General features: G+C 41.0%; 1 protein-coding gene across 1 annotated transcript in view; it reads left to right on the plus strand.

Annotated features, from left to right (window-relative positions):
- Nucleotides 1-18,808, plus strand: part of Agpat5 (1-acylglycerol-3-phosphate O-acyltransferase 5) — a 50,083-nt gene extending 31,275 nt beyond the window's left edge. The window contains exons 5-8 of the mRNA XM_052751777.1: nt 8,478-8,568; nt 11,393-11,554; nt 13,100-13,223; nt 16,103-18,808. Of these exons, the coding sequence (XP_052607737.1) occupies nt 8,478-8,568; nt 11,393-11,554; nt 13,100-13,223; nt 16,103-16,328 (603 nt within the window). The 3' untranslated portion in view covers nt 16,329-18,808. The remainder of the gene's footprint in view (nt 1-8,477; nt 8,569-11,392; nt 11,555-13,099; nt 13,224-16,102) is intronic.
- Nucleotides 18,809-26,542: the final 7,734 nt, after the last annotated feature.

Genomic DNA, 26,542 nt, shown 5'->3' on the forward strand with positions numbered 1-26,542 from the left:
CTCAACTCAGTTTGCAACTTAAGAAATTAAAATCTGAGTCATTTTGAAAACATATTACCCCATAAAGAATAACTAATTCAGAGTTTTGCTGAGATGAACTGTCCTTTTGGCTATCAGGAAAGATTGTTACTGATGATTATAAGGGTTTTTTTTTTTTGTGATTATCAGTATTGACTCAGGAAGAGCAAGCATGTGTCTTTTAGTCTACAGAGGATGAAGGTTCATTGGCAGCTTTGCATTTAAGCACTAAAGAACTAGTCTTCATTTTAGATTTAGTTTTAGAAGAACAACTGTTTTCTGTTTGTGTAAATGTGGATTTTTATTGCATAAGTTAAGGTTTACAAAAAGCAAAGTAAAGAGTCTCCTGATGAAAAATCATTTAGAGTGAATATTTTACAGAACTTTTCCCCATAAAGGGGGGAAAATAATTTCAATCTTCTATTTCAAGAATGCCAGTTGCTTTTTTCCAAATGCCTTTTCCCTGTGGCTCCCTCTCTGTAGTTGACCTTAATGACTGTGGTAAGAACTTGCAGAGTTCTTTTCTTTTTCCTCTCACCTTCTTCTAACATCATGCCCTCCACTTACCAGGCAGCAGCCAGAGCTGCTTATTGGCTGGTATGATCAGTGTTTACTTCTGAGTACCTTCCAGGACTTTCTAAGGTAGGAAGTTGCACCTAATGTGGAGATGGTGGTGATAGGATATAATGGTGAGCAGTGGCCCTTTCTCCATTTACAGCACACCCAGAGAACAACCATAACACAGAAAAGGGGATGCCTTGGTTTGAAATGGTGTGAAATTTAATAGAAGTTTTTGTTTGTTTGTTTGTTTTTAAATATCTTCAGAAGACAGAACTGTACTTTTCTGAAAATGTAAAATATGAAGGCATAGACTTGTGTGTGCCCCTTCTTTCCTCCAGCTCGCCAGCCAACCCAGCCAGAGACAATTACTTTAGAGTTTCTTGTGTCTTCTGCTGTGGGGTTGTATCTAGGAAGCAAATAAACAGCTTCATTTTTGCACGGACATTGGCCTTGTATTCACAGTCCGCCCTTTCTTTGTATCTTCTAGTAAAATGGTCATCAGAGTGCTGTGTGTGGAGACTGTTCTGTGTGTTGCAGCCTGTTTTCTCTGGCTGCTTTCATCAGCTGGTCTTTGCCTCTGTCTTAAGCAAAGTAGTATAGGTTTGTTTTTGTTTTAAACCTAGATGAGCCTTTCTGAGCTTGGTTCTGTGGTTTATTATCACTAATTTTGGAAAATACATGGATGTTACAAGTTCAGTACTCCTGATCTAAAACGTTATAGTTCCTTTTGGAGACTAGAAAGAATAACATTCTTGACTTTCCAGCTTTTAGCTGTTGCCTGTCGGATGATTTCAGGACATATCCAAAACCAGCAGCAACTGGTCTGTGCTTCCCTTAGTGGCACTTCCTTGGACTGATTCTTCACCAAGGCTTTTCCTGTGATAGGTCCCTTGTGATTACATTGGCCTCCTGGGTAGTTTATGGTGATCACCCTTGTAAGGGCCAGGGAGCTTCCCTTGTCATGTCACGTGACTACCATGTTGTCACAAATTTCTGAGATACAGGTATAGATGCAGCTTACTGTCTTTCCTTCCATACTTTGTGTGTGTGTGTGTGTGTGTGTGTGTGTGTGTGTGTGTGTGTGTGTGTGTGTATACATGTGACTTTTCCATGGTTGATAATAAGCTTGATGAGGAAGGAATTATATTTTACAGTTTTCTTGTAAACATATTATGGAGTATACAACTAATCAAGATTTAAAGTTCTAAGGTTATTGCTGTATGAATGTGTTGACTCTGAAAACTAACTAGTAAGTTAGTTTTTTTTTTTTTAACTAAAATAGAAAGAAATTTTAAGAGCATGCAAATTGCTGCTTGGAGTTTCCTCTAGTCCTTTAACAGTCTCTCACTGTGAAATAAGAGACTGAGACTCGGTGAAAAAGTAAATGAATTAATGCAGTTCATAGGGAAAAACTGCTTTTAAAAGAAAATTATCATTTCAATAATAGGCTATAATTTAAACATTTAGAAATTTAATAATTGTGTTAATAGCTCTTCATTTTGAATAGTTTTTAGTGTAAAACAGATTTCCACTTTTCCATCAGAGGCTGAAGCATCTCTTTAAAATGATATTTTGTGTCTTAAATATGTATTTTTAAAAATACATAGAAGATCATCATAGAAGAGAATGAAACTGATTCTTTTGGTAAAAGTTCAACAGATAAGGCAATGAATGTGGTAGTAGCAAACAGCCTGAACATGGTCTCTGTGATGTAGCTTGCCAGGCTTTCTCTGTGGTTCTTACTCCTCCTGTTCTTGAGCAGGGATTTCATGTACATAGTCGCAGTTGAGAAGAGAGTCTAGAAGTTTAAGGCTGCCCTTTGCTCATTCTTTTCTTGCCAGGCCCTTCAGGTTTAACCTCCTCCTCCTTTGTGACCACCTGCCTCGTGTCCATGACAACACCATGATAAATACCAATTTTTGGCCAGCAGCAAAGAAGTTAGTACATGTAACCAACATTAAAAAGTTTTATTTATTTATTTGTTTGGGGTTTTTGTTTTTTTTTGTCACAGGGTTTCTTTACATAGCCCTGGCTGTCTTGGAACTTGCTCTGTAGACTAGGCTGGCCTCAAAATCAGAGATCTGCTTGTGTCTGCCTCCCAAGTTCTAGAATTAAAGGCATACACTACCACTGCCTAGCTGAATATTTTTAATAAAGGGAGAAGAAAAATATTATGAATCCAGGAGGGGGTACAAAAAAAAGAATTGTGATTTTCAATTAATAGAGTGGTTGGCCTTATTTATATAGTATAACAGACAAACTTAGAGAAAGATTGTTGGAATAAGATTTGAAACTAGCCCACTCTTGGCAACTGCCCTAAGAATGTTTATTTTGCATGCTTCTTTTTTAATTTATTCTTCTGTCATACAATACGTCCCAACTACAGTTTCCCCTCCCTCCACTCCTGCCAGTTACCTGAACACACCTCCCCTCTCCCCCAGATTCATTCCTTCTCTGTTTCTTTTCTGAAAAGAGCAGGCCTCCCAGGGATATCAACAGAACACAGTATAACAAGACTAGGCACAAACCCCTGTATCAAGGTTGGGCAAGGCAACCCAATAGGAGGAAAAGGGTCCCAAGAGCAGACAAAAGAGTCAGAGACACCCCCACTTTGACTGTTAGGAGTCCCACCAAAACACCAAGCTAACAACCATAACATATATGTAGAGGACCTAGTGCAGACCCATGCAGGCTCTATGTCACTTTCTGTGTACCATCATAAGCTAGGAAGTCCCAATGGTGTGCTTACCCTGTTTACTCTTATGAACAGACTCAGTTTGCCTCATTCCTAGTTGGGTAACCTGGACTCCTCCCCAAAGCCATTCATCCATCAAGATTTGAGTTCCTTTTCCAAAGACACACCAGATGCCACTCATCTGAGCACTCTTCCCATGTATTGTGGACGGCTGCCTCTCAGCAGGGAGGGCCGTTAGACCCACCCTCAGCAATGCCTTAGGGACACATGCTCAGTGCCTCTGTGGGCCATTTCCACTTACGGTAAGAATGCAGTTTGCCTTGTTAATTCTTAGCACACCTATAAAGAGCCCTTCCTTGCCCTTATACCTAGCTGGGAAGATAATCTACTCACCAACTCCACTCTGTGCAACCCAATCAGCTCTACCATGCCTGTCAGGACCCATAAATCTTATACCTGAATTCAGACTGGTGAATCCACATCACTCATTCCATGCTTTCTTCTAAATCAACAGTTCTAGCCTGAATGTCAGACTCTGTGCCCAAGCCTAGTCCTGTCAGCCCTGTCCAGAGTAACTCTAACCTTCAGGATTAGACCAGATCTATATCCTGTATACCAGCCCAGTTCCTTTTGTCACCTGAGTTCATCTCTTCCATGCCATATCCAGTGTTCAGGCTCAACCCTCTGCACATAGGGTGGGCTTTCCCAGCTTCCTTCACTCATATCAAATACAGAAACAACAAAAGAGGTCCACGTGCCCAGGCCTCATCACATAAACAAAAACATTATATGTGATACTTTGCAAGACAATCTCCACTTGAGGCTCAGATACTTGAAAACTTGGTTCTCATGTAGTCACGCTGATTACATCAGTTTAGGAAGCATGGCTTTGCTAGAGAGAGTATATAACTAGGGAAGGGCTTTGAGATTTAAAAGCCCCACACTAGTCCCTGTTGTTCGAATCTTAGATGGTCTTTTAATAAAAACCCAGAGCCAGATATAAGGATGAAAGCTGAAAGATTAGAGAGGCAGAACAGCCAGCCACTAGCTCTTACCTCTACGAAATCCTCAGCCTAAAGAGAGTTCCTGTTTCTTCACGCCTTATATACCTTTCTCTGCCCAGACATCACTTCCTGGGATTAAAGGTATGTGTGTGCTTCCCAGTACTGGGATTAAAGGTGTGTGCCACCACTGCCTGACCTCTATGTCTAATCTAGTGGCTGGCTCTGTCCCCTGATCCCCAGGCAAGTTTATTAGGGTACACAATATATTACCACAATTCCCAGTCCAAACTCTGCTACCTGCTCAAAGTTTGAGACATGAACTCTCACTCTTCCTGATGCCTTATCTCCTATCTGCTTCCACAATTCCCTACCATGATTGATCCCTTTCTTGCTGGAATCCTAAACCGAAATAAATACTTCTGTCTTAAAAACAAACAAACAACAATGACAAATTTGGCAATGATAATGGATTTTAAAGAGTCTTCTCTGGTTGGGCAAAAACCTAATATATTTGCGTGGACACTGTATTGCTTTCTCATTGGTATGACTAAATACCTGACAAGAAGCAAGGTAAAGGAAGAAGGAGGTATTTGGATGTGTAGTTTGGGGATACCAGGACTGAGAAGGCATGGCAACAGCTGTGGCAGCAAGAGCCTTCTTGCTCAGATCTCTGTGGGTCTGGGGACAGGACAGGAAGCAAGACCAGGCTCTAAATCTGAGTTCCACTTCTTCCAGTGGGGCACCATGTCTTGAAGGTTCCACAGTTCCCAAAACAGTACCTGCCACCTGGAAACCAAATGTTCACATTCCTGAGCCTGTGGTGGATATTTTACATCCTAACTGGCACATTTCATCCCTAACCCTGTAAGTTCATGGCCATCTTATAATGCAAAATGCTTCCAGTCCAACTTCAAGTCTTATGGTCTTATAATTCTAACACTTCAAAACTACAAAGCCTGCTAAGACTCAAGGCAGATTGTTATTTGTAAGCCCCTGTAAAATTAAAAAAAAAAATAAAATCAAGATACATACTTCAATATACAATAGCACAGAATAAACATTGTTATTCTAAAAAAGGAATTGGGAGCACAAGGAAAGATCAGATCAAAGCAAGACTGAAACCCATCATTGTAAACACCAAACCCTGGAGTTCCGTGTCTGCCAACTTGGGTTCTTGGCATCATGGCAGCTCTGCTGGGCCTGGGTAGACCCACACCTTTCCAGCTGTGTTACCAGCAATGCACATTCAGCCTCTCTTGTTAGTCTGGCTCTCTCCAGTGCCTGTAGCTTTCCTGGGTCAATATCCCTCACTTTTGGAGTCTCCATTGCAACTTAGGGCTTCTCCTTTATAGTTTCACATAACAGCTCACTCAGGAGCTCCATGCAGGGAATCAGCCCTGCTACATGCTTGTCTGATTGGCTTTCTGGAGCCTGTGTACAAGCCTCCATTACTTCTTCATTTCACTTTTAATGCCTGGTGTGTGTGCAGACCAGCACCGACTTGATGCTGCTACCAAAATCTGCTCTTTGGAGAAACAGCCTGGACCCGTTGGACCACAGTGACCTTTGAAATGTAACTTCAGAATATACTTTCCTAGGTGATTTTGTTTTCGAGGAGATAATCCCTGCTGAGGCTTTTTCAGTTCAAACTCTCTCCTCTCAGATGAATTTGCTATTTTATAAGCTGGACCCTTCCATGGATGGGAATCTTTTGCCCTGAGGGCATCCTTTGTCTTGGTGAAGAATATGAGGTTTTTCTGTACCAGCTTTAACCTCTAATGTAGCTGCTTTCTTCACACCTTTTTTGTCTGCAGCTTTGAACTTGCTCACATTCCTTTCATTCCCAAAGCACATATTTTCCCCCACATCTTTCTGGTCTTTCTCACTGTAAATCTGGCCAAGAGTGGTGAGCAGTAATAATGCCAGAGCCTGGATACTATTGTCTTGAGAGTTCCTTCACCAAACATATTAATCCATTGCTTTTTAATTCAGCCTAACTCATATTATCAGGAAATGGGTAAAATGCAGCCAGATTCTTTCTAGAATGTAATAAAAACAGTCTCTTGGAATAATTCCCAATCTTTATTGTTTATTCTGAAACATAATGAACCTGGCCCCACTGTTTGCATTTCTCTCATCCGGATTTTCTAAACTATCATCAGATTGGCCAGTCAAGCTCTAGTTACAATGTTTTAGGGGTTCTCTACATAATAGCTCCAAAATCTTCCACATTCTACCCTCAAACAGCTGTAAGGCCTAAAACCAAATGCCTAAGAGCCATGGGTCAGGTTTACCATAGCAAGAACACCACTCTCTGTACTAATTTTCTGTATTACCCACTCTGCTTGGTGCCCTAGTTAAATTTCTAATAAGAAGCAACTTGAGAGAAGGCTTTATTTTGGCCTGTGCTTTGTTGGTATGTCCCATCATGCAGAGTGGCACTGTGACATAGCTGAGGCCACCAGAGAATGATACTGTTTGCTCACGTCTGGGTAGGACAGGAAGTGGAACTGGTTATATTCTCAAGGCCTGCCTCTCTGTGACTTCCTTCAGTTAGGCCCTATACTTTAGAGGCTCCACAAGCTCCCAACATAATGCTACAGCTGGGGATCAGCTGTTCACAATGCCAGACAGCCCTTGGGAACAAAAGGAGCTGCAAATGGAGAGTTGCAGAGATGCTGTTGTACATTATACTAGCTTTTCAGATGAATCACTGCGTTTCTTTGTAGGCTTGTTTCATAAACAAATTTATTATATTCTCCTATAGGTTCATTTAGTAGGAGTTTTATATCCACAGATTGCTCAGGAAAAACATTGCTTCTTATACTGACTGTGTAGGGAAATAGTATTGTTGGGGATCATTTGAGCATGGATAAATGGACATAGTTTCCTCTCATGAATCCCTATCCTATTGTTTTCTATATTATTGTGTTTACTTAGTGAGTTTTGTCTGTTGGCCACCAATTAAAAAGTGTTTTTTACATCACTCAGTTCTCAAGTAGAAGTTTTCTTGTTACATGGCCTTAATATTTTTATTTTTACTTTCATAAGATATTAAATATAAAAGCATATCAATTGATGACTTAGTATCTATCTTGATACTTTGTTTTGTTTGCAGATATTGCATTCTCAGTTTTATGTATGAGTATGACGTGGCTTAAAGTAAATGATGTAAAAAAGCACTCGGAGAGCTCTATAAAATGGAATATTGTAGGAGCCTTTTGAAACGCAAATACTAAATTCATAAGCAGTTTTCAGATAGATGTACTGTTAGCCTTGATACTTAAGGACATTGCCAGCTACACTCCTGTAATGGTGGAAGATTGAAGGTTGGATATGATGAGTGTGCTCTGTGTGTGTTTGTGCAGACATACAGCAGATTCCACTAACATGTAGAGTTAATATGTGCTAATAAAATTTTAATATATGCAAAAATAAAATGTCATGTGTAACTAGAGTTTTCCTGCCTGGCCCACAGTCAGGACAAATCTCTGTCACCCACCAGTCCCACAGCCGCTCAGAACCAACCAAGTAAACACAGACTTATATTGCTTACAAACTGTATGGCCGTGGCAGGCTTCTTGCTAACTGTTCTTATATCTTAAACTAATCCATTTCTATAAATCTATACCTTGTCACATGGCTCGTGGCTTACCGGCATCTTCACATGCTGCTTGTCATGGTGGCGGCTGGCAGTGTCTCTCTGCCTCGGCCTTCCACTTCCCAGAATTCTCTTCTCTGCCTGTCCCGCCTATCCTTCCTGCCTGGCTACTGGCCAATCAGTGTTTTATTTACTAACCAACCAGAGCAACAGATTTGACATACAGACCATCCCACAGCAGTCATGATTTATTTTTGGGAACTGGAGGTGGGTGATCATTAATCACAGGGCAGCATTTTGTGTCCAGATTTTATATTAGTGACTAACTAGCATGTTCTAAAACTTTTTAAAACAGTTTTAGATTTTTAAAGATTGGCTTTACCTTAAATGTAGACCTACATTTTATTATAGCCCATGTTGTGGTCGGCCTTAATTGAATCTGCATTTGGGTCACTCTGCTAAAAGTAAAGGTTGTTTATACATGAATACGCGTTTTCTCACCATATGAAACACTACTGCAACAGTAACAGTTCGAATTGCTTAGTCAGTGCTAACAACAGTGGACTCACACAAACTAAAGTTCATTTATGCCCCACAGATGTATCTTGTGATTTTTCCAGAGGGAACAAGGTATAAAAGAACACAGACAAAACTCCTTTCAGCCAGCCAGGCATTTGCTGCTCAACGAGGTAAGTCAAAGTTTGACTATATTCAGAAAAATACTTTTTAAGGAGAATGATCTTTGTTTTCTTTAGATTCCTTCTTCCTGGAGAACATCTGTTTCTTCCTTTTTTTTTTTTTCCTTTTTAAGATTACTTATTTATTTATTTATTATGTATACAGTGTTCTGCTTGCATGTCAGAAGAGGGCACCAGATCTCATTGTAGATGATTGTGAGCCACCATGTGTGATTGCTGGAAATTGAACTCAGGACCTCTGGAAGAGCTCCTAACCTCTGAGCCATCTCCAGTCCATGAGAATATGTGTTTCTCATAAGAACTGGATGAAAGAATATCTGATCTTTTACAGAGTTAAGTAGATTCTTAGTAATTTGTGTTGTAGAGGTTAGATTCACATGCTTGCTGTGGCACATATTCCCATGCTGTGAATTGGGTTAAAATGTAAGTAAATGATTATTCAGAGAAAGTGCACTTTTGTGAGTGACTTAGTATAAAAACTGGTGTATAACAAAAGTAAACATACACAAATTTATATGTATCATACAGAAATACAGGTGTATGTGTAATAATCAGAGAGTGGATGTCAGATGCCACAGCAGGCAGGTCTGTTAGTGATGGCTAAGCTAATGTTGAGAGACACAGTAGAAAGACCAAGAAGACTGGATTTGCTCACTCTGAAGACAGAGCTCATTATGTGCCATAGCTGTGTGTTTAAGAAGCATGTGTTAGGGAGCAAACCCATGTGCTATCTCAGCCATCTCACTAGCCCCACTGAGCCCATTTGTTTCTGCCTCTCATTTCTGAAACATCAGCAACCCTATTTGTTTTCTCTTTTCTCTGGCCATTAAGAACATCATAAACTCTCTGCTGTCTTAGTTAGGATTCCCATTACTTTGATAAAATACCATGACCCAAAGCAACCTGGGGAGGAAAGGGTTTGTTTCAGCCTATAGTTCTACATCATAGTCCATCTTTGAGGGCAGACAGCAGAAAGTCAAACAGGCAGGAACCTGGAGGCAAGCACTGATGCAGAGACCATGGAGGAGTGCTGCTCGTTGGCTTACTCCTCATGACTTGCTCAACTTGCTTTCTTATAGCCCCTAGGACCACCATCCTAGATGTGGCATTACCCACCATGAGCTGGGCCCTCCCACATTGGTTATCAATCAAAAAAAATGCACTATAGGCTGGCCTACAGGAGGCATTTTCTTAATTGACAGCCCCTCTTCCCAAATGACTCTAACCTGTGTGTAGTTACCCAGCCACCACTGTGTTTCTGAGGGTGAACCTTGACCAAAGGGTTTAGTAGTTTTGTTTTATTTTGGTTTTGGTTTTTTGAGACAGTTTCTCTGTGTTGTCTTGGCTGTCCTGGAACTCGCTCTGTACACCAGGCTGGCCTCGAACTCACAGAGATCTTCTGCCTCTGCCTCTCAAGTGCTGGGATTAAAGGCATGCGCCACCACCGCCTGGCTTAATTATTAGTTTTTTTAAATTAGTCCATAAAATATGAGTTCATTATGGCATTTTCGTACAAGTCCCTTAAGTCTATGTCTAGGAATTGGGTAAATACACTATGAAGGATCAGTTAGCTAATGACTTCACATTTCAGGAGAGTGTGTACCACATCATGCTTCAGAACTGAGAAGCACTTGGTTGGGATCACAATTCTTTCTGCATGAAGACTAGAGGGGACATGCTATCTGACTTAGGATGGAGGTTTCCTTCTGTGTAATCACAGAAGGGCTAGGCTTTGTCTTAGTTGTAGACATAGTTTGTGTGGTTGGAATAATTGAACATTAGTGGACTGGGTGTTAATAGGTACAGACAGGCAAGAATTTTCTGTGAGTTTTTTCTCCTCATGTTGACACCACATCTAACCCTCCTTTTGGGCTTCTAGTCCTAATCATCTAATAAAAACACTGGTTGAGCCAGAAATGGTAGTGCATCCCTGTGATCCCAGCGCCTAGCTCTAAAGTGGGAGGATCAGAAATTTGAGGCCAGCCTGGGTCTGTCAAAAAAAAAAAAAAAAAAAAAAAAATCTGGTCAAGGTAACTTGCAAGTTTGACAGTGTATGTTTATCAAAGTCCTGAGACTGGATGGCCTCCAGTAGCAAAGAAGGACTTAGCTGACAAGAAATGTTCCCCAGCTTGGTTGACTTTTCAGACTTTGGTACAAGTTTATGAATAAATTATACTTCTTCTGCCCTGGGGACTGAAGTCAGACATGTGGTTGTGGGAATTGTTTTCTTTCCCACACCACCCTGCATTTTAAAAATTCTTCTGTAGACAGTCCCACCATACTGTAGCTGTTCTTCCTTATGTAGCCACTTTCCCTGGAGAGAGGCAGTAGAAACTTCAAATCGAGTTCTCCCTAATCACTGTTCAGATTACATAGTAAGACCTAGTGTTTCCTGTGAAATTGTCAGTCCACACTCAAGTCAAGAAGAGGAAGCAGCAGAAGAAAGTGGAGGGAATGATGAATTCTTCTCCTAAGAAAATTTGAGTGATTGGCAAGATGTTGTTGCCCTTCTGTGGTATCTTTCCTGCCAGGGTTACCAAAGAGAAGGGTCCCAGTGGGTCATAAGCTTCCTGAGGACCACCTTCCATCAGGAGGTCTCATTCATGTAGAAGGTTAATGAATATATGTTCAGTGTGTTTTGACCTAAGAAAAGATGGTAATGCAGGAGAGCATTCTAAGCATATAGCCACCTCATAGATGTGAGGTTAGGGCATAAACTTTAATTCCTGTCTATTTGTGGTAGCTGATAAGTAATTTAGATGTTGAACTTAATGTATTCCTAATCATGACCGCACTGAATCCACCTGCTTTCTAGGCCTTCCAGTATTAAAGCACGTGTTGACACCAAGAATAAAGGCAACTCACGTTGCTTTTGATTCTATGAAGAATCATTTAGATGCAATTTACGATGTCACAGTGGTTTATGAAGGGACTGAGAAAGGGTCAGAAAAATACTCAAACTCACCGTCCATGACTGGTAAGTCCTTATTTCCGTGTATTGGAGGCTGAGTAGTACATGAGACAGGTAAGATATAAACTCTTTTCTTTCTTTCTTTCTTGTTTTAATTGGTGAGTGTGCTCACTGCTTTACTGGGGAAGTATGGTGTCTTGCTATCTAGCTCTAGCCTCAAATTTGCAGTCCTCCTGATTCAACCACCCCTGTTAAGATTGTCTAGCCCCGCAGATGGCTTCCTGTATTTCACTTACTGGTGGGTACTAATGTATGTCATTTGAAATTTCACTCATCATTCTAAATTTCACGTGTCTGATGAGTCTGTGGAGGTCTTTAACCTGGCTTCTTTCTGCCAGAGGCTCACATATGAAACTGGAAAGATCTACAAAGAGATGAGGACAGGCTGCTCATCTAGCAGTGTCAAGGAGTACAGTGATGGTCAGTGTAGCCTTGAACCTTCTTCTTTTGTGCTGTTTGTTTTGTTTGGCTTGGTTTGGTTTTATTTTTCAATACAGGGTCCCACTGTGTTGCTCTGGCTCTCCTGGAACTCAACTATGTAGACCAAGCTGCCCTGGAGCTCGAGCTACTACACCCAACTCCCCCCCCCACCTCCCCACCCCCACCCCCGCCCCCTTAATGCTTTTTGTCTCGAACCTTCTTTATAGCATGTTTGGGAAGGACATTTGTATTATTGGACAAGAAGAAATTGTGCCTTTTCAAGCGTGTGCTAGATTTTAACCAAAGGGTTTTGAGTGAGAAAAGTTTAGGTAACTGTAGCCACAAAGTCAACATTTGAACGTGGGAACAGGTGAATAAAGGAGTGGTGAAAGATTCTGGCCCCTTTCAGAGTATTAGTTTTAGAGAGATGGGAAAGAGGGAGAGAGGAGAGAGACATATTTGCCACATGCGAAGAGCTCTATTATAATCCCAGTACTACGGAGGAAGAGGCAGAAGGCAGATGTGCTCTAAGAAATGTCTGCACACCACTGTGATGAAGACTTCAAGTTTATTTTTTAAAAAAATCTGCAGTCCCTGACTCCACACATTCCTTTTGTATTAAATACTTTTCTAGCACTCATCTTTATCTTCATGTTAAGCTGTAGGAACATGAAGCAGTTTGATGGTCAAAACCAGCCAGCTTTCTTACATACTTTGAGGAAGGAATTGGCTTTGAAAGTAAAAGAGAGAAAACATTAAAACATAAAATACTCTAACTTTTAACTATTTTAAAAATTAATTTTTCAGTTAGTATACAAAGTGATAGGTTTCATTAGGACATTTCCATTAGGAGGGATGGCTGCTCCTCGAGTTCGGCTGTTAGAGTCAGTGACAGCCAGCCCAGAGTTAGCACGTGCTGTGGGCTAATATGGATGGATTTTTCAGCCTGAGCTTAATACTGCAAGTCATGAGTTTATAGTTGTTTTGGTTTTTTGGTTTTGGTTTTTTTGTTTGTTTTTTTTTTTTTTTCCAGCTTTTTGGGTCTTTATCGATTTGTTTTCATTGTAAGTTACATTATATAATCATGAATTCTAGAGTAGTAAGACCTGAAATCTTTTTCTTCTTTGTTAGAGTTTCTCTGCAAACAGTGTCCCAGACTTCATATTCACTTTGATCGTATAGACAAAAATGAAGTTCCAGAGGAACAAGAACACATGAAAAAATGGCTTCATGAGCGTTTTGAGATAAAAGATAAGTAAGTGGTAACAGTTCCAGCATTCAGAAACTGCAGTTCAACTAAATTTCACTATAGTAACTAAGTTGAAAAGGAGGTGTTTTCGTTATTTAGGAAATACTAATTAAACTTGCATAGATAAGGCCTTACATACTTCCTATGTAACACATTTAATGGTGCATTGCCCTTGTATAAAAATTAACTTTAACGTTTCTACATCAGTACAGCTTTTGGTTTCTGTACAGTGACAACTCAACACGGGCAACTGGGAGGCCTTTTTCAAAAGCTAATGGCACAGCTAAAGTGAAAATAAAGTTTGTATTGTTTCAAGAATGCTTTTGATGAACTCGGGTTAAATCTTACTCTGTCCTTACGTTTTCTAATTTTAAACTATTATGAGTCACTGTGAAGATCATGTCATGGTGGCCTACCTGTAGTGTTATCTGGGCAGTAGTCTGCTCTGGGATAAGATGTAAAGGAAGAGCCTTTCTTCTGTGCTAGCTACACAAGGAACAGCAAGGCTGTGGACATGGAGACTTTGAAGTACAGGTGAGCACACCACCAGTGTGCTGTGGGAAGAGCAAGGGCAGTTGATATTTTTGTAATGATATTGTCTCCTTTCTTGAGTTAGTAAAAAAAATACTGCAAGTAGAGCCATTTGAAAATGAAACTTCATATTAGATTTATGCATTGCGTTGTCAAGTGTTAGTACCTGACATAGTTTTGCAGCCCATCAATTCAAGATCGCTTTGGTGATGGGAACAGTTTAAGAAGACTTATGTATCTTAATATGAAAATGTATTTTCAGAAAAGGACTGGACAGTGTTTAATATCTACCTGTTTGTGTTACAGACACTTAACATGTGTAGCTGTTTTTTGTTTTTTTTTTTTAATTCTTTGGATCTTTTGCTCTTTGGAAGCTCGCCACCCAGCTCCCAAATAAATCACACAGAGGCTTGTTCTTTCTTATGAATGCCCGGCCTTAGGTTGGCTTGTTTCTAGCCAGCTTTTCCTAACTTAAGTTATCCTATCTACTTTAGGTCCTCTGGGCTTTTACCTTTTTCTATTTCTGTATACCTTTCTTCTTACTCCATGGCTGGCTGTGTGGCTGAGTAGCTGGCCCCTGGAGTCCTCTTCTCTTCCCTTCTTTTGTACGTCAATCTTTTCCTCCTAGATTTTTCCTCCTATCTATTCTCTCTGCCTGCCAGCCCCGCCTATCCTTTCTCCTGCCTTGCTATTGGCTGTTCAGCACTTTATTAGACCATCAGGTGTTTTAGACAGGCACAGTAACACAGCTTCACAGTCAAACAAATGCAACATAAAATAATGCAACACATCTTTACATCATTAAACAAATGTTCCACAGCATAAACAAATGTAACACACCTTAAAATAATATTCTACAACAAACATGTACTCATCATTACCTCTATGAATGTGCCCATAAGGCAATAGGAATACTTCCTGTGTTGCATGTGCTGCAGCTATAATCTTGCATGTTTTAAGTCAGAGGGGAGAATGAATGAACTATGCTCTTTATTTGTCTCATCTGTTTTTATAATTACATGGGAATAAGAACTTTGGGGAGGTGTCTTAGTCACTGTTCTGTTGCTGCGAGGAGACACCACGACCAAAGCAACTCTTTTTTTTTTTTTTTGGTTTTTCGAGACGGTTTCTCTGTGTAGCTTTGCGCCTCTCCTGGAACTCACTTGGTAGCCCAGGCTGGCCTCGAACTCACAGAGATCCGCCTGGCTCTGCCTCCCGAGTGCTGGGATTAAAGACGTGCGCCACCACCGCCCGGCGACCAAAGCAACTCTTAAAAGAGAAAGAATTTAATTAGGTACTTCCTTCTGACTTCAGAGGTTTAGACCGTTATCATCTTGATGGGGAACATGGGAACATTCAGACAGGAATGGTGCTAGAGAAGTAGTTGAGAGTTAAATTCTGATCCACAGGCAATAGAGACTGAACCTGGCATGGGCTTTTGAAACCTCAAAGCCCACCCCCAGTGACACACTTCTAACAGGGCCACACCTACTCATCCAAATAGTCACCATTCCCTGGTGACTAAACATTCAAATATATGAACCTGTGGGGGACATTCTTATTCAAACTGCCACAGGATGAAAACTCCATGTATGTTGTAAGAATTTCTTTTCTTTAACTTCTTTGAAAGCTTATTTTTAGAGACTAGATCTAGGGGCTCACACATGATAGGCAAGTGCTCTGCTATTGAGCTACAGCCTCAACCCTTTTCTTGACTTCTCATGGGCTGAGAGCTATGGGGGGAAGGGGTGAAAGTAGTCACTAGTCATATGAATCAGGTTGCTATAGCTTCTTACAGATGGAACAAAAATGGGCTGGAGTGGTTGGTGGCTCAGCAGTTAAGAGCTCTCTCTGCCAGAGGACCTGGGTTCATTTCCCAGCACCCACATGGTGGCTCACAATTGTTTGTAACTCCTATTTCAGTGGATCTGACACCCTCTCTGGCCTTTGCAGGCACTAGACACGCATGCGCATGGTACACACACAAGCAAAACACCCATACACATAAAATAAAAGTGTATGTGTGTGTGTGTGTGTGTGTGTGTGTGTGTGTGTGTGTATGTGTATGTGTGTGTGTATGTGTGTGTATCTCCCAAAGTCTTCATCAAAGGCTTAAACCAAGTGTTTTGTGTTTTACTTCCTGTGTGGTAAGGATAGACTATAATACTGTAAACCAGTAGTGAGCACCCTGCCGAGCTGTCTCTGATGTCTTTTCTCCTACCTGGGTTTTCTAAGGAACTCTACTTTCTCAGCAAGTAATTAGTATCCAGTAGATGATTTTTGTTTGCTTGTTTGAACACCAAAATGTCCAAAACTGAAAGTATCAATTTTGTTGTTTTTCATTCTGGCCGCAGGTTGCTCGTAGAATTCTATGATTCACCAGATCCAGAAAGAAGAAACAAATTTCCTGGGAAAAGTGTTCATTCCAGACTAAGTGTCAGGAAGACTCTACCGTCAGTGTTGGTCTTGGGTAGTCTGACTGCTGTCATGCTCATGACGGAGTCTGGAAGGAAACTGTATGTGGGCACCTGGTTGTATGGAACCCTCCTTGGCTGCCTATGGTTTGTTATTAAAACATAAGCAAGGAGCGAGCTCCAGTCATGTCTCTTACTGATGGCTACACATTACGTCACATTGTTTCCTGAATTAAATAAGAAGTTTTTTAAAAGCCTTGTTGATTGAACACTGGATAAAATAGAATTAGTGACCACAGCCAACATGCGATTGATTTGGGGCAAACACACGTGGCTTTTCAGGTGCTGGGATTGCTGGAAACATGAACGTTAAGTGGAGTTTATGCTATTTTTCATGTTCTTCATGAACTGATATCCACTTGTGAAGATTATTTGGATTATATAATTTGATGTTGTTTGTAATTCAGATGGCTGTATTTTAACATTACTTTGTAGCATATTTCACTATATTGGTTATCTTCCATTTTGATTACTGGGCAGCTCAAACTCTTTATCACTAAAGTATTTTATATTTTGAAGCTATGTGATGCTGGGTTTTCGTTAAATTTTGCAAGTCAATGAAAGATACTGTAATTATGTGTTGAGATGTTCAAAGAAAAAGGTGAGAAATATTCATGGCAAAAAAGATCTGTCTATTGTATATTTTTATTATATTGCTCTATTTAGCTACTTTTCTTTATATTTACAAAATAACAAACACTTCTAATATTTATTAAAATTGCTTAAGTTGCATACCCCCCATTCTACAGAGAATAATGTGTAAAGTGTCAGAATAGAGTTGAAGCTCTGTTATAACTGTCTCATTTGGCAGAGCTTTAAATAGCCCAGCGTCTGAGCTGCTGAGGTAGCACCTCCCAGCATCTGTGCTGTGAGTTCTTATAAACTGAGGGTCCCTGTTACTTTCATATCAGACTGGACATCCACAGGGCTCTAGGTGGTGGAGGTTGGCCAGCATCCTGACTCTGTCCTAGCACGTGCCTTCTGCCTGTCTCCCTCTGCTTTGGCACTGCATTTGGTTTGAGCGTGTGCACTCTGGTCGCTTGCTGCTTATTCCAGCCCCTGCCCTCTGGCTTGGTGTCCTGCAGTGGTGCTGTTCATTGTCTGGGTGCAGGCAGTGCTGCCCGGCTCAGAGGGCGTTTCCCTGGCTCCTGTGGGTAAGCCTCCTTGGCTGCTGCAGAAGCGGTTTGCATTTGTTTATGTCAAGAAATACCAGGATTGGGTAAACGTCATTTCTCTTTAGTTTTCATGCACCCACACTGTTGATACATATCACCTGTGAACAAGAGCTACCTTCCAGGACCAAATCACACTGTTCTCAGTCGTAGAACAGTGTATCCTATGGAAGGAGGCTTACTAAAATTTGATTTGCTGTATTTTTATGTTGTGATTTAAGCATGATTGCCTACTAGTCCTTTAAGGTAACATTTCTGCATACGTCATACAGATTTTTGTCACAAAATTATTATACCAATGATCGAGTTGAAATAGACCATTTTAATCACAATAAATTTTTTTAATTGAGGGAAAATTTGCCTCTTATATTGTTTTCCTAAAACCAGAAAATGAGCCATTTTAAATGTCTTTGAAATGTCATGTGCTGTCACTTGGTTTCTGTGTTTGTATATTCATATATGGATATGTATATTCACATAAATATGTATATCCGATATGAATATGCATATCCATATACGAGTATGTATATTCACATATGGATATACATGATCACATGTGGATATGTATATTCATATGCAATACACATACATCCACAGAATATAGTGGCCTAAAAACAAAAAAACTTGTTCATCATGTTACTGTGCCGAATTGTAATCATCTTTTACTTAAAAAATGAAGTGGAGATCAATCTTACATCTTAGCTAAATATATTTTCTTAGCGGTCCTATTAGAACTTATTTTGACCAGATCAAAATCAGTACAAGTTATGAGACTTTAGACATGGCTGAGGGCTGGAGAAGCAGCTCAGCAGTTAAGAGCAATTGCCGTTCTTGCAGAGGGTTCAGTTCCCAGCGCCTTCATGGAGGCTCACAAAAACCTATAATTCCAGCTCAGTTGGAATCAGACACATTCTCTGGCCTCTGTGAAGAGCCACATGCACATGCATACATACATACACATAAATTAAAACAGATCTTTAAATATTATGTATGTGCTGTGCATTTGAATTTTAGAAGACAGCACCATTAGAATTACATGGGTGTAACTGGTTCTTTTTAAACAGAGCAAAGCAGTCTGCATATGATCTTTTGAACATTAGCACTGTACTTATTCTTCTCAAGAGCAGTCAATGTGGTAATTGGAAATAAATTGTGTCAAAATGTTTGAAAAATTAGAAGCATCTCTCAACATGTTAATTTTGACTTGACATAACTATTTTCTGAAAATTAACAGCCTACCTATGAATCCTTTCACATAATATAATTTAAGATTTTATTTATATTACTGTTGAATTTCAGCTTAGGGGCTACAATAGCTTTTCTTTATAAGAGTGCCATCAGTGTGCATGGTTTTATGTTTTTCAGAAAGGGTATTTGGATGAAAGTAAGAAAATAAAGTCTCTCATTACTCTCATGTCTGTGCTGTCTAACATTTCATGACTCAGGTATGCATAAAAGGTTTAGTGGTTAGTTCTGCATTCCAACTTTATAAAGCTACAATATTTTTTAAATATTGAACAAAGTTAAAAAAATACATTGAAATACCCAAACCGTGAAGCAATATGATAGTTGGACTATATTAGCTAATTTTCCTACTTTAGAGGGTATGTGCCTGTGTTTGGTTGGCAGTTCAGGGATCAGCAGGTGACCCCCGGGAAGCATGTCAGGTGTCATTCAACAAGGCTGTAAATAAAAGTGCGAATCTGGCCAATTCTTAGACACTTGGTGGCTTCTTCCATTTTTTTTTTCTATGTGATTTTCTTTTTTACTTAGAGTAGTATCAGTTTTTCTTTATTGTTTATATATACGTTATTTTCCCCTTTATAATATAAAATGCTTTATCAACCAAATGACCTAACTAGATTAGCTATTAAGAAAAAAACTAGAAATTAAAATCTGCCAAAATGTAGGCATAAAGTAACTGACTCCTAATTGTGTACCAGATTCACATTTGAGACAGAAATGTCTCACAAGAAAGTAAGGTCAAGTGTAAAATATTAAAAATGAGTTTTAACCTTACAAATTGTTTTTGAAGTGCTAAGATTGAAGACTGGGTATAAGGTTTTTTGGCAGGTTCTCCAGCACTGGTTTATGGAATGTTAACGTATCTACAAGCAAGCTGGTGTCTCCTTGTTGTCTTCTAGACTGAAGATTGCCTGACTTAAAATATTACTAGTTGCATAAAATTTGCATTATAGGCTGAATATGTAACATTTAAGCATTAGTGTGAAAATCTGTACTCTGATGAAAGTAAATAGGTATATTCAGATAATTTGATATTGTGTAGGTAAAGTATTTATGTGATTGACTGAATTTAAAACGTTTTATTCAGCTATCATGGGTAAAGGCTGTGTGTTGTGGCACATGGCTGTAGTCAAGGTACTCAGAAAACCCAGGCAGGAGGATAGCTGCACTTTGGAGGTAAGCCTGCTCTACGTAGCAAGTTCCGGACTAGTCAGGACTCCATACTGAGATCCTCTTCACCCTGTCCACACAGACAACAGAAGTTATATAGAGAATCACTTTGAATTTAGTTGCAGTGTTTTTGTTAAGATTTTGTTTGAGGGGCTGGAGAGATGGCTCAGAGGTTAAGAGCGCTGGCTGCCCTTCCAGAGGGCCAGGTTTGATTCTCAGAACTCATGGCAGTAACTGAAGTTACAATTTGTAACTCCAGTTCCAGGGGATCTGACACTCTCACACAGACACACATGCAGGCAAAACACAAGCACACGTAAAATAAAAATAAATAAGTTATAAAAAATGTTTAAAAATATTTAATTTGATGTGTATTTTTAGTTTGCATATGCTGAGGTAGATCTGTTGTTTTTGGTAAACAGGGAGTCATACATGGAGTTTTATTAGAGACCAGAAATCTACCTGTCATAATGTACCTTATATAACACTTACATGTATTATTTATGTAATTTAACTACACTTGATTGTTACCCAAGCAGAGAAGTTCCCTGGAAGAGCTGCTTCCAATAGAAATCTGCCATCAGAGCAGATGCTCAGTATATACCTTTTGATGATGAGACAGGCCAATGTTTCCTCCAGACTATTGGTTTGTGATTTATGTCTGAATAAATAAATAACAAAGATATGTTCTACAATTTCATAAATCCTCATCTGTAAAACAAAATGGGAATGCTGCTGACACAATCTGTTTCTGAAGTGATCAAGTAATCAAGTTCTGAAGTAATCAAGAAGTACTTGATAACTGCATTTCCTTATACAGCTTCAGAATAAATCCTGAAAGAGTCCCTGGGTTCACTGGTGCTTTGTAATTTAGCACAAGGGAAAATACAAACCTCAATTTTTTTGATAATAAAAATCTACTGACAAAAAGTTACATTGTTAGATAAAATGTGTTTATGTTTTATGTGTATATGTATGTTTTATTGCCAGGTGTAGCTGTAAAGTCATATTATTTCAGATATGTATTTTGTTGGAGATTTGCTAAGTGTTCACTGTGTGCCAGGCACTGCTGAACCTCTTGTAGACACCACCCTGTCTGATCCATGAGTAGTGAGTCTGCAGGCAGGCCACTACATGTTGAGTCCTTCTACCACTGGGTAGCCATCCAACCTTGGACAGCTTTAAATAAACTGTGCCCCAATTTTATCACCTGTAGAACATTGCTAAGGTGTTAGCCACAAAGAATTGTTGAAACCAAATGAGCTACTACAGATAAAGCAGCTGATGCAGAGCGCCGGGAGAACACAGCAGATGTTAATGCAGGTTCATCTTCTGTCTTCATAGATGACTTTCAGGGCAGACCGAGCTTGAGTGAAGTCACATGAAACCCACAGTACTGTGATGTAATGTAATCCTTTCCTGTTTCACAAAGAGACGATGGGGTGTGAAAGAGGATAGTCCTAGTTGTGGTACAGAGTGTAGGTTTTGTTTAAGATTTGATCAAGTGGTGTAGAGGTATGACAAAAGGAAGGACATCTCCATCCTTTATAAATCTCTGGGCCTCTCAACCTCTGCTGGATAGGAGGTGGATCTTCAGGGCTGGGTGGGGCCTGACTGCTCCTGCTGAGGCTCAGGTGAAGAGAATGGCATGTCCTCTGCAGTGATGCCTGAGCGGTTCCTCCTAGCATTCTGCACTAAGGTAAATCCTAGACTAAGTCTGTGCTGATGTAACCTTCAGGACAGGCCTGTTGCCACTTTCCTTTATCTGTAGTGGAGAGTGCGCTGAATTCTGTTGGGGAGGTCAGTGTGGTGATGACTCCATGGAGTGCGGATTCTATATGTAACGTTTCACTCAGCTCAGCTCTACTTGTCAGAAGTGTGGGTAAATGTTGTTCATTATTTTCTGATATATATTGGAACTCAGAATTGTCAGAAATGTTTATTATTAAACATTTTTCCTTGTCACTTAAAACCATACCTATATATTGGCTTCTATTCTATGCCTTCATGGGTTACTTTTTGCCAGGACCAGGAGTAATTTTGATAATTGTCTGGACATCTACCATATTTCCACTTGCTAACATTCGTATTTGTTCGAGGCCTCTTCCCTTCCACTTTCTTACCTGTGTTGTGCCCAGATCGTGACCCCCAGAGAGACCACCAAAGACAAGCATGCCGGAATGCAAAAGCAAGGTTTAATTTCGGGATATCCAAAAGCAATACAAGCCTAGGCAGGGACTTCGTCCAATTCATCCAACACAGTGGAGGCTGGAGGAAGCGCCCGCCTGTCTGCAAGCTCAGTTTTTAAAGGGAAAAGTCACAAGGTTACATCGTTTAGGGGTGCTAGTACAGGTACAATTCTGATTGGCTCACTTCTAGGGGCTTGTAGAAATTACTTCTAAGGGAGTGGTTGCCCGCCACCATTTCTCATTGGCTGCCCTCAAGTGGGGGCATTTTTATGGTCAGTTACCCTGGAAACCAGGGAGAGGACATTCCATAGTCCGGCAGGCATTACCTCGTGACTATCTTGTGACTCTGTACTTTTACACTTCCTGGTTTCTGGAATCTGAACTGACTTGTTTCTGTAACTATTGGCCTATTCCTAGAAGGAAAAATCTTAGGCCTTAGTTTTTGGGTGAAGGCATTTTGGTCTTATTTCTAAGATGGCTCATTTTGGTCTCACACCTGCACTGTCCCTTCACTATGCTGCAGAAATAGCAGAGAAAGCCCTCTTGTCTCCTAGCCCTGCCAGGGTCTCTGCTCCCTTGCTGGGATAGAAAACAACCAACAGCTAGTGTAGCAACCATCTTCTCTCTTTGTAATAGAAATGAGAGAAGCTAACTTACATTGAAGAACCGGGGTACCTCCGTGTCACTGTCTTTTCCCCCACCTCATTTCTCCCGGAGAACTCCATTGTAGTTTGGGTGGCTGGAAGGCCTGATCAAGGTGGCAGCTCCTGCGGTACAGTGAGGGCCTCATTGCTGAGCTGTGGGAGGCCAAAGGGACAAGGGACCAGGCTACCCCAAGTCCCTTGATGGCATTACTTCATTCATGAGGGCTCCACCTAGTGCCCGACCCTTCCAAAGACCCTTCTTTTCAACCTTGTGGCATTGCTGATTAAGTTTTTAGTGCTTGAATTTCGGAGAGACATTCAGACCATGATAAACCCCTCATGATCACTGAGTCCGATACTTGGGAGATTCTTAGGGAGTTCTGAAGGAACTGCTTTTAAAAGTAGACAGCCTTCCTGATGAAGTTGGATTGGGGTCCTGCATATACAACTCCCCTCCCCTCAGAATGAACGGCTTGAACAGCTGGTTTCTTTTCCAAAGCAACATAGAGTTGGATTCATCTGTTATTAGGGATCTAAGTTCTCATCTGCCTGCACCGCTAGCCTCAGCCTCACAAAATGTACTTCATAGGCCATAGTGGTTGCCAGAGGCCCACAATCACCTCTCGTTAAAGCCAGCAAAGGAAACAGTCAAGGACAAAGGGATGCCTGTGTCCCTCTAAGGCCTTTCCGGAGAGTTCCTGACGTTTCTACTTACAGTTCCTGACTAGAACTTATTTGCAAAACTTTATTTAGCTGCAATTGAAGTTGAAAAGTGAAATCTTCAGCATTGCTACCCTGAATAAAATTGAAGATCTGAAGGATGAAAATGTTCTGAGAAGAGTGGCAATGTTCGCGGTCCTTTGAGTATAAATGCTGAAGATTACTTTTAAATGGATATGGTGAATTTTACCAGTCAAATCAGTATAGCAGGCTGGGGATGTGGATAAGTTGGTACAGTGCTTGCCTAGCATAGAACACCCTGATTTGATCCCCAGCACCACATAAACATGCTGTGGTAACACTAATCCCAAGCACTCGGCTTGCAGATGCAGGAGGATTAGAAATTCAAGGTCATCCTCAGCTAAATAGTGAGTTGGAGACCACCTTGGGGCCGCAGGAATATATCCTAAGAACTCAGCTGGTTATGGCAAAGTCACTACCTGGAGGAATCAGGGAATTCCTCCAGATGAAGCCAAATCCCACGGAGTTTTTGGTGTTACTTGGCTTGTTATATATCAGCTGTATTCTGTTACGAAAATCATGTGTGCCTTCATAGTTTTCCCAATTGACTTTTCCCTAAGAAGGGCCAACAGTGTGGACTGATCACTCTCTGGACATACACATTCCAGGTATTTGGAGAACAGCCTCAGGAAAGGCTTTCTCTGCAATCAGATATCTCCCTTAGCCACTTTCAAGGACTTCAGGAAACACCACCCAGGTGGGCGCCCAACTTCCGAGGACTGACAATGATAACAGCCCACGTACAAGTCTCCTGACTTAAATTCCACAAGGAGACACCGCCCAGGTGGGCCCCAACTTTCAAGGACTATCAGTGAGAGCAGCCCACATGCAAGTCTCCTGATTTAAGGTAAATTCCACAAGGGGACACCGCCTAGGTCAGGTGGACATTAAGTAATAGCTTTACACAATTTAGCTCGGACCCTCCCTTTATATACCGGGACTTCCAGGGCACAGGACGGAGAAGAGAAAAGAGAATGGAAGAACTAGATGGGTAAGAACTTGAGAGGAACAAACTGAGATGGGGAAGAACTAGATTGAAGGGCTAGAAGAGAGTACTAGAGGAACGAGATGGAAGATGAGGAAGAACCAGATGGGGAAGTACAAGATGAGGAAGAGCCAGATGGGAGAGGAGCTGATAGGAGAAAGAACTAGATAGATGAGAACCCAGAAAGGACAGAACTAGATGAAGGAACTAAGATAGAACCTAGAGGGGACAATAGATAAATAGAGAAATCAGGCTAGAAAGGAGCTAGGCATGAGAGCAGAATAGAAGCTGTGTAAAGAGAGAACTATCACAGAATAATAAAGTGTATGAACTAAGGAGTTTCATGTACATAGATTCGTTTCTTTTCATCAAAGTTTAGTTATCAGCTGGTTGTAGATTCTTCCCGGACCCTGGGAGGGGACTATCGAGGGGCTGGACCCCCTTAGTCCCCGATAACTCCAACCTTACCTTTCAAGACAGTATCACCGAATCTGGAATTCACTGATTTAACAGGACAGACTCACAAATCCCAGCAGCTCTGCCTCTGCCCCCCAAGTACTATGGCTTTTTTTTTTTAACATGCATGCTGGGTATCCAAACTCATGTCCTCGTCCTTTCATGGCAAGAACTTTACCGACTGAGCCTCCTCTCAAGCCCACTCTGTTGTTTTTGACTGGCAAAAATTCACCGTGACTATTTAAAAGTGCTCTTCAACATCTATTTGTGTTTTCTTTTTTTTTTCTTTTCTTTTTTTTTTTTTTGAGACATGGTCTCTCTACATAGCCCTGATTGTCCTAGAACTCACTATGTAGATCAAGCTGTCCTTGAACTCATAAGGATCTGCCTGCCTCCACCTCCCAAATGCTGGGGTTAAAGGTGTGTCACCACGCCCTGGCCTCTTTGGGTTCTTAAAGGGCAGTTTCCAAGACCAATGAAGGAGAGCTATAACGAGAAGAATTTTTGTGAAGGTACCATTTAGCTAATGTGAATTGTGAGTGTGTGCCCCAAAGTCCTGAAACATATCTACAAAATAGAATGGGATTTTCATTATCTTGTTCACCCTCTTCTGTTGGTTTGATTTTACTCTGAGTAGTTTTCACTAGCAACTTTCAAGGTGGAATTACAGCAGTTGAAGTCTAATCTTAGTGAGAAAGACAGGAAAGAATAGTGCAACTGTACCGTTGTTCTGCAGCCTCTCCAGAACTGTTTGCCTCCCAATGTCTGTGGAGTGCCTGCTCTGCATTAGGTGCCAGATAATGAGATGCCAACATTTCTTGCCTACTGTAAGGCAAGCTTGGTGAGCACTAAGGATGAAAGAAAGAACTCCACTGTCCCATGAACACATTGAGTGTGCAGGCACCCATCTCTATCTCCTCTGCCATGCACCTGGTTCAGATTTTGGTAGACACCATGAGCATGGTGCTTCGGAGGGCTGAAGGATAGCTCTAGGGAATGGTGGCACATTAGGGTCACGTCTTTTTTTATTATGTAGGTGGGTATGTGCACATGAGTGTAGTGCCCATTCAGGCCAGCAGAGGGCATCGTGTCCCCTGGCTGTTGTGAGCTGCCTGGAATAGATGCTGGAAACTGAACTTGAGGAGCATTGAGTGCATTTACTCACCGTCTCTCCAGCCTCACACTCTATCTTTCAGTATGTCTAGTTTGTGGGGGCAATTTGGGGAGATCTGGGTGTGGGTCAGTTACTGTGGGAATAAGTTCTGGAGCTGACAGGACTGGATCCCTGTCTTGTGACCAGCCAGCAAGGGGAGCTGTGTAGTGTCTTCATATGTCTGCCTCAGTTTCCTTAATTCTGGAAAGGAGGACCTGATGGCATCACTAAGTTCAGGCTTATTTTAAGGATCCATCTATGTGATGTATTTGCAATAGTGCCCCTCCCCTTCTGAGCGGCAAGCATCGCCTGTTGGCTCTACCAATTCTGTGCTGTGGCAGGAAGTCCAGCAGGAAATGGGCTGCAGGATGATCGCAGCCCCAGCATTTGTTGCAGACCCCTTTGCTCACACATGTTGTAAGATTATATTTCATCCTCGAGCAGATAACTTTCATTTTGGGACAGGCTTTTGTTGCATAGCCTAAGCCAGCCTGGAACCCATGCTCCTCCTGCCTCTCAGTCCCTTGAGTGTTAAGAATGGCAGTAGACATGTACCATCCTGCCC

This window comes from Peromyscus californicus, unplaced genomic scaffold (genome assembly GCF_007827085.1).
Source record: "Peromyscus californicus insignis strain IS unplaced genomic scaffold, ASM782708v3 Scaffold_23__1_contigs__length_62951481, whole genome shotgun sequence".
Lineage (NCBI taxonomy): Eukaryota > Metazoa > Chordata > Mammalia > Rodentia > Cricetidae > Peromyscus > Peromyscus californicus.